Raw genomic sequence first — 8,582 nt, 5'->3', positions numbered from 1 at the left:
TTAATATTTCATCAGTAGAGCCCTGCAAACCTGCAGATATCTGCTTTATATCTGCAGATATCCTTGGACCATGTTTGCGGATTGCAGATGGATGTTTATCCAAATTTTATATCTGTGCAGCTCTCTATTTACCAGTTCAGAGACTGTGGTTGGGTTTTCATTTTATTTAGCTTCACTCTGTAAGTAGATGATTTGCTAATTGAATGAATACATATCATACACGAAGTCTTATTTTGTGTCAGGGCATTTAAATACATAAATATATATACACTATTTATATATTTACTTTTTTTAGACCCAGGTAGATTACAAACATATATCATATGTACATACATTAAAAGATATATATCTCCAGTTTTGGCCACCATCACAGGCACTGACTTTTCAAAGTGCGGGGGGTGCTTGACCCCCGGCTCCAACCCAGACCCTGCCCCCACTTAGGGTGACCAGATGTCCCGATTTTATCGGGACAGTCCCGATATTTGGGGCTTTTTCTTATGTAGGCGCCAATTAACCCCCACCCCCGTCCCGATTTTTCACATTTGCTGGTCAGCCTACCCCCACTCCACCCCTTCCCCCAATGTCCCACCTCTTCCCACCCCTCCCTTGACCCGCCTCTTCCCGCCCCTGCTTCACCCCGACCCACCTCTTCCCACCCAGTTCCAGCCCCTCCCCCGAATGCATTGCGTCCTCACTCCTCCCTCCCAGCCTCCTGAATGCTGCGAAACAGCTGGTTGCGGTGGGTGGAAGGTGCAGGGAGGGAGGGGGAGATGCTGATCCATGGGGTCCAGGGGGCTGAAGGTGCTGGGGGATGGGGTGGGAGACAGCTGATAGGGGGGCTGCCAGTGTGTGCTCAGCACCCACCATTTTTTCCCCGTGGGTGCTCCAGCCCTGAAGCACCCATGGAATCAGCGCCTATGTCCAACACACTTTAAAACAAAAGATGTGGAGAAATTGGAGAGAGTCCAGAGGACAGCAACAAAAACGATAAAAGGTTTAGACACCCCGAACTATGATGAAAGGTTAAAAAAAACTGGACATGTTTAGTCTTGAGAAAAGAGGACTGAGGGGGGACCTGATAACAGTCTTCAAAAACGTTAAGGGTTGTTATAAGGGGGATTGATCAGTTGCTCTCCACATCCACTGAAGAAAAGAGAAATAATGGGCTTAAGCTGCAGCAAGGGAGATTTAGCTTAGATATTAGAAAAAGCTTTCTAACTATCAGGGTAGTTAAGCACTAGAATAGGCTTCAAGGGAAGTTGTGGAATACCTATCATTGGAGGTTTTTAAAACCATCTTAGACAAACACCTGTCAGGAATAGTTGAGGTTTTCTTGGTCCTGCCTCAGCACAAAGGGGGCTGGACAAGGTGACCTCTCAAGGTCCGTTCCAGCCCTACATTTCTATGATTCTATGATATAGCAATATACATGGGTTAATATGGAGCTACAATATTACCAGTATCTGAATAAAGTTCTTTTTCATAGACTGAAATACTATAATGGAATTAATAGGGAGAGAACTAGCTTTGATATGCCAATGATGGCAGCAAACAAATTAGAGGCAAAAAGTGATGGGATGCTCCCCTTCCCATCTCTTTTTACTTTCTTTTTTCTAGTTAGTCCATAGCAAAATGTGGATATGTGGCTTAACTATCCTACAGTTCTGACCACCACATGTTTGAAATTCAGGTCTTTGTCTCATTAGAAAAAGGATTCCCCCCTTTCATTTCTGTGGCACATGCTCTCTTCTATTCTAGTTGATAGTCTCAAACAAAATGCTTCCTTAATTTAGAGTTAGATCACAGAATAATGCATCTGCAAACAACAGCTTTGTCATAAAAAATACTAGTTAAAAAAATCTGGAAATATTCAGTTAAAATGGACATAAATATTCTGTAACACTGTAGTTCATTAAAATCAATTAACCAGAATACGGATATGTGAAAATTCATCTCACACATTCTGGCAGCAGTCTTTACTCTGATACACGAGACATATTTATCTTTTCAACATAATCATCACAATTTAAAGACAACTTCTAAATAATCTATGTATATGTTTAAAGAGTTAGTATATCTTGTGAGTCAAAGTTGACACTAAAAGGCACAAGATGAATTTTCTTTCTCTCTCTCGTACACACAATTGACTATGTAAAAATATTTGGGAGAGATCTTTAGCTGGTCTAAATTACTATAGCTCTATTGACTTCAATGGTGCTATGACAATTTATACCAGTTAAAGAAGAAGAACCATATAATTGGTGATATGGATCTTAAATAATTAACAGAGGTCTGTAGAAAAGGAGATCCTTTTCCTTTGCACTTTAGGAGAAGATTTCTTCTGCATGGTGATCCTGAACTGCATGGAAGTAGAGATCTTTTGGGTTGAAAAATGATGTTATAAATGTAAAATATTATTATATTAACCTGAACACTGACCCTAATGTTAAGATAACTAAGAGCAGCAAGCTGCAGTCTTTTTTTAATTTTTGGTATAATTTAATATTTACCACTAAGCCTCCTTTTTACCCCCATTAGGCATCAACTGATAAAAAACAAATTTAGGCTTAAAGCTTAGATGATATTTTCAAAAACACACAGTGTTAGCCTAACTCTTATTGACTTCCAGACTTAAACCAGCTCGAAGGACTTTTGAAAATCCTACTCTTAGAAGGCTTGGATGGAAGATACAAAATGACAACAGATTCCCTCATATTCATAAGAAAAATTCAAATTGCATACACTGGTTTATTTATGATGAAACACCAGCACCCGTGTCTTTAATGTGGACTAACTGGATTCACTCTGAAAGGGAACCCTGTTTTATTATTGCCAGATCTTGATATCTCCAGCCCAGTCACATGTTGCAAGAACTGACGGAAGGACTGGATGAAAAGTTGCACTCACACAAGCCTGGTTATGTGCAGACAAAGTGTGAATAATTCTAGCAGTGTGATAGTTATAGAAAAATATTTTGCCCTCTGAACTTCCTGTCACTAGAAGTGTTCCATCTGGAGAAAATTCACAGCCCACTGCAAATCCTTCCACCTGTAAAGAGTCAAGAATAAGAGTAAATCAATATGCTAATTAGGGAAATTTAATGTAACCTCCTGAAAATGCATTAATGTACTAAAAATATCTCTTTTACACAATATGCTCTAATTATTTCCCCAAGTGTTTATTAAGACAGACTTATTACGACTTTAAATTGTTAGCACAAGTCAATCAATAATTGGTGAAGCTATTAACAATTCACAAAGTCTTCCTTTATTTTAATCTCCATTGTCTTCATAATGTGTATCGTTCTAAATTAACTACATTACAGGAAACCAGACAGGAAAAGAAGTAAGTCAATTAATATCTACCCTGGTTTATAAATCAACAGTATCAGCAGACACGTTAACAGAAGAGAAATTGGTTATATTACTTATAGTCTTGAATACTTTAAGTTTCCGGTGAAGAATAATACCTTATGCCCTTCATATCTTTTCTTTTTGTTGATTCTGTATGGTCGTTGGATAGAAAACAATGCCATGTAGTTTCCATTTGTTTGAGCAACAAATGCAGGTTCTCTAGGGTGCAGAGTCAGACTCGGACAGGTATAACGCTCCTAAAAAATAGTTGAGAAGATTGACATTCCTATATTTTTGTTGCCTGAAATACAGTCTTGTTCAAATTAATCAGGCAATCTTTTGTAGATCTAACATATCTGAATGATTAGAAGATGGGTGAGAACTGACGTATTTTAGATATGTAACCATGAAGAAACTTAAAAGGAATCCATGCCCACTTTGCTCAACACATTCTCCTGAAAGTTCACATGGTGCAAATATTAAATCTGGTATCTACCCTAATTAGCTGGGCTGAGCAGGAGCTGGGCAAATGCATAGGGAAGGAATATTCCCTTTCTCCCCTTTAAAAAGGCAGTTTCAGCCCAAAAGCACTCAAACAGCTTCTGGGGCCTGAGGAAGACTAAAGGTTCCATGTAGCAGTGGGTCGTCTAGTCCTACTCCCACACCCCTTCCATAGTCCAAGTTTAACTCCCTAAACCCTCCCAGTTCTGCTGCCAGAGAATCTACTCTGGTTACAGAGGCAGAGGCAAGATTTACCCCCTAGTACGAAATACCTCTTTGTTGCTACTTGTATCATGAAGAAAACAGTTTGTTAATTACAACTGATCTTTCTAAGCCTACTGACGTCAGAAGTCACAAATGATGTCACTTTTCAACACGACTATTTTCAGTTCAAAATGTTCAGCTGTAGGAAGAGATGGAGACTAAGGAGGTGACTTTTGGATCCACATTAGCCTTAGGCCAGTGTTTAGAATTGTGAATGATGGTAACTTTATGAGCCAAATCCAAACCAAAGTGAGAAAAAGGGCCTCCTCTGATTTCATAATCGAGCTAAAGTCACAGGGGCAGGTTGAGATCCAGGGATACAAATACAAACTTCCCACCCCTGAAATTCTAAGGAGGAAGGCGATTGGAATAGAGGTTCTGATTTTAGCTCATCTCTAGCTCTAATGTACAACTTTATGTTTCAATATAAATCACAGTTTATGCACAGTGAAAATATCTGAGATTATTGTGTTGGGCAAAAGGAATGCTATGTTCTTTCAAATGTTGGACAGCAAAAAGATAAATAAAAGCTTAAAGGTAAATTTACAAATGAGAAATGGTGAAGTATTACTAGGAAGTAGAAGATGGGACAAGAGGAAAAAAGTCTTAGGGGATTGAGGGCTTGTCTACATGGAGATTTAGTGCATGGCAAGCCAGGGTGTCAATCTGCAGTGCACCAGCTTGCTGTGCACCAACTGGCCATGTGGACCCTCCTACCAAGCACTAAAAGTTCCACAGTTCTGCACTATGGGATTTTCAGTGCACAGTAGCAGGATCCACACAACCAGTTAGTGTACAGCAACCAGGCGCGCTATAGATTTAAACCAGGCTTACCACACACTAAATCTCCACATAGACAAACCCTCGGTTAAGTAAAGAGTATTAGAGAGAGGAAACACAAAAGAAAGGCACAGGGAGAAAAACTTAAGCAATCTTGGGAAATGATAGTAAAACAGGATAGAACGGGCAGAAAAGATGTAGGAGTGAAAAATGAGAACCCCGTTTCCAGTCAAATTTTGGGGGAAAGTTTGATCAAAAAGGGTTCAGCTATTTTGCAGAACAAAGTACATTAAAAATAGATAGTTTGGCCTATTTAATGTGTATTCATGAGTAGTGAGATGATGTGTTTTTCATCCGCATTCTAGCATAGTAGTAAAGTCCAGACACTCCCATCTTGAAGGTTAGAAATTGAATATTACAAAACTAAGAGTACTTATTTCCCATATTAAAGAGTGAAGTAACTGCCGCATTCAGTGATGCTCTATTTCCAAAAGAATTGTCTTGTTAAAACTTCAGTACACTGAACATGCCTGCTTTGCAGTTTGTTTATTCACTGAAGCGTTTTCTTTCCAGAGCAAAAGACTAGCATGCTGTCAAACTGCATACCCAGGATGTGTGCTGCTCCAAAACTGAACAAAGACATCATTGTGGAAATTAGAGATACAAGTGTCTTACTAGATCATCCACTCCATCTTGTTGCCAGTACAGTTCTTTCCAGTAAAAAAGTAGAACTACCAGAACCCAGTTCACTCATGCATTCTTTAACTTACATAAGCGATTAGGCTGGGATTTTCAAAGGAGCCTAAGGGAGCAAGGACTAACTCACTAACTGTCCTGTGAAGCTGCCAGCCTTTCCTGATAATTCAGCATGTAAATGAATTACTTGGTTGGACTGCTACATATTGTAAGGAATGTTATACCTGTGTTTGCTAAAGTAATTTTTTTGCCAGCACCATTTTGCCTCTGCTATTTCCTTTGCTGTGTATTTACATGAATATACCATGCTATTGCTCAAATCCTTCACCTGTGATTACCCCAAATACATCACTTCTGCTGTCCTGGGAAAGGTACTGGAGCGGGAAATGTGATACTGTAACAAATACTTTGGTAAACAGTTGGCAGGACACACTGACATTTCTACCTGTGTACCTGCCTAAACCTAGCTCATATGTCAGTGAATAGGCAGTGAAATGGAAATACTTTTCCAAGGAGGGCACTCACAATTCTCTAGGCCACTTCACACTTATAGTTACAGAGAATAAGTAAGGGTTGCTAAAATAGAAAAACAGTTCTTGCTTTTTAGTAAGTAGCATTTTACAAATCACAGTAACATTATAATGGCTTATTTCAAATCATACAGAAGTACTGTAATTTAATATAAGCTGCATGCATCCCTACTTGCAGCAAAACTGATCAATAACTCACAGCGGTTTAGGAAAAATCAAAAGCTTTTTACTCTGCTCACAATGTAATATACTAAATCAGCATTCTAATAATAGTAAGTGTTAACCTTACATGAAAAATCTGATTGGAAATTTTTGCAGCGCTGTGGAAATCCCATGCAATGATTGTACGGTCAGCTGAGTCCCGGCTTACTGCATCCGTGCTTGTAAGAAATTCTTTTCCTTCAGGAAGGAAGAGGACATCCAAGGTCTGTTGTACTGCTGCTTTATAGACTTTTATCACCTATGAAACAAGAACACCCATTATGTTGGGACAGATTATATTTCACAATGTAAATGAGGTCATTTGAAGTTGTGACAACTGTATTATCATAACAAACTCATGTATTTCATTAAAACAGTGGTCCCCAAACTGTAGGGCACGCCCCCCACGTGGGGGACGGACTGAGGAATGTTTGGGGGGGTGCACGGTGGGGCCTGGGCCAGCCCCCCATGAGGGGCAGGGTGGGAGCACCACCCAGCCCCAACTCCACTCCGTCCCCTGCTCCACTGCCAGCCCAGCTCTGCCCTCATTCCCTCTCCGCCCCCAGACCAGCTCCACCTGTAGCCTCAGCTCCACCCCATCCCAATTCTGCCTCCCAGCTCTGCCTTCAGCCCAAGCACCTCTGCTGAGGAAGCCTTGGCTGTGCAATAATGGAGGGGAAGCATGGACAGGTTCCATTACTGGTAGTCGGGGGGCAGGACAGGAAAAGTTTGGGCACTGCTGCATTAAAGCCACATAAAGCATATTTTTAAATATAGATAAATGATTAATAGAGAGCACACTAGTATTTTTAAATGGTGCAGTATTACATCTATTTTACCAAAGAAGCATTGTTATAACGTCACATGATATTTATTTAATGACACACAGCGGGAAATTAAACAATATATAAAAGGAAGTATTATTTCACTATTTTCTTCTTATAAACTTCTATCCAACACCTTAAGAAATTAGCCTCTTTGTCATGGCAACGAGGATACAGGGACACTTGTTAGCACCAGTTTATGCACTACTTTATTTTATAAATTAATGTTAAATTCCATATCATTAGCTACTGCATCAAAGAGTATTCAAGAGCTGGAGCTGTGGAATCCAACACTAGTCCAGAGGGCCAAGAACCTCTCAAAGCTGGCCCAACCACTCCCTCTTCCAAGAAGCAGAGTCTGTGACTCCACCTACCAACTACCATATATGGTAGCCAGGGAGTTCACAGCTGGCATCGAAAGAAACAGCGCCTTCCAAGGAACAAGTTGAACTGCTCCCCAAATAAGTGATTTCTGTGGAGACTGATGAGTCCTGTGGAGACAGTGAGGCTGACAGCTGTCAGTTAAGACAAGGAAATAACCCACTGGGGTAAAAATACTCCGGGTCCCCTCCTTCCACCCTTCTCCCTTTTGATTCCCTGGGACCAACTGTTGTGAAGGTTAGTCAGTCCAGTGCAGAACCAGTATACATGGAAGTGAACAGCTCCTATGACCTTTAGTGCATCTTGACATAGGCCCACAATTTGATCCACAGTATTAAAACAAAAAAAAACGAGGAGTACTTGTGGCACCTTAGAGACTAACAAATTTATTTGGGCATAAGCTTTTGTGGGCTAAAACCCACAAGTGAAACCCTCGTATTTTCTGCTGATACAGACTAACACAGCTACCACTCTGAAACCTGTCACCATGCAAAGTATTAAAACAGGAATTATTCTCAATCCATTGGTGGGACATAGACTGGTGTCTACCTCACACCAATAATACTGTGTATATATGTAGCTAAACTGTTTTAAATGTGTTACATATGCCCAAAGGCTGCTGCTGCTATGAGAGTGTAATGAATTTCTACACAAGCAAACATCATGGATTGTGTGATCAGAGCACTATTTTGTACTGAAACCCACAGAAAAAATTATTTAAAAAATCCAATACGACAGTACTATTTCCAGAGTTCTTGGATATGATGCATGAAAGACCTAATTTAAATGAAAATGGATTTATGAGGAACAAAGGGATACCTTTTTAATTGCTGTTGGGAACTTTATGCGCAACACTGAGGGCAGTGCACTGAAGAGTTATCCTAAGCCTTTAACCTGCACTAGTCTCATGCTACTGTTCCTTGCTCGTTTCTGAAAGGTATGTGGTAGACTCTAGACGAATAGTCCCATTGCTCTGGAGTAAGACTTTCATCCAAAGGTCCTCAATCCAACAGCACAGCAGCTTGAAGACTACTTACTTCATAGTAAGAAAG

At 40.1% G+C, this 8,582-nt stretch overlaps 1 protein-coding gene across 4 annotated transcripts in view; it reads right to left on the bottom strand.

The window, feature by feature from the left end:
* Positions 1 to 670: 670 nt before the first annotated feature.
* The window catches only part of WDR25 (WD repeat domain 25), a 116,881-nt gene continuing 108,969 nt past the window's right edge, over positions 671 to 8,582 (bottom strand). For all 4 annotated transcript variants that reach the window (XM_077819368.1, XM_077819370.1, XM_077819367.1 and 1 more), the window contains 3 exons: positions 6,414 to 6,584; positions 3,470 to 3,610; positions 671 to 3,048 (listed from right to left, as the gene is read on the bottom strand). In XM_077819368.1, coding sequence (XP_077675494.1) covers positions 2,827 to 3,048; positions 3,470 to 3,610; positions 6,414 to 6,584 — 534 coding nt within the window. In that variant the 3' untranslated portion in view covers positions 671 to 2,826. The remainder of the gene's footprint in view (positions 3,049 to 3,469; positions 3,611 to 6,413; positions 6,585 to 8,582) is intronic.

The sequence above is a fragment of the Eretmochelys imbricata genome, chromosome 6 (assembly GCF_965152235.1).
Source record: "Eretmochelys imbricata isolate rEreImb1 chromosome 6, rEreImb1.hap1, whole genome shotgun sequence".
NCBI lineage: Eukaryota > Metazoa > Chordata > Testudines > Cheloniidae > Eretmochelys > Eretmochelys imbricata.
This window is presented reverse-complemented; position numbering and strand designations above follow the sequence as displayed.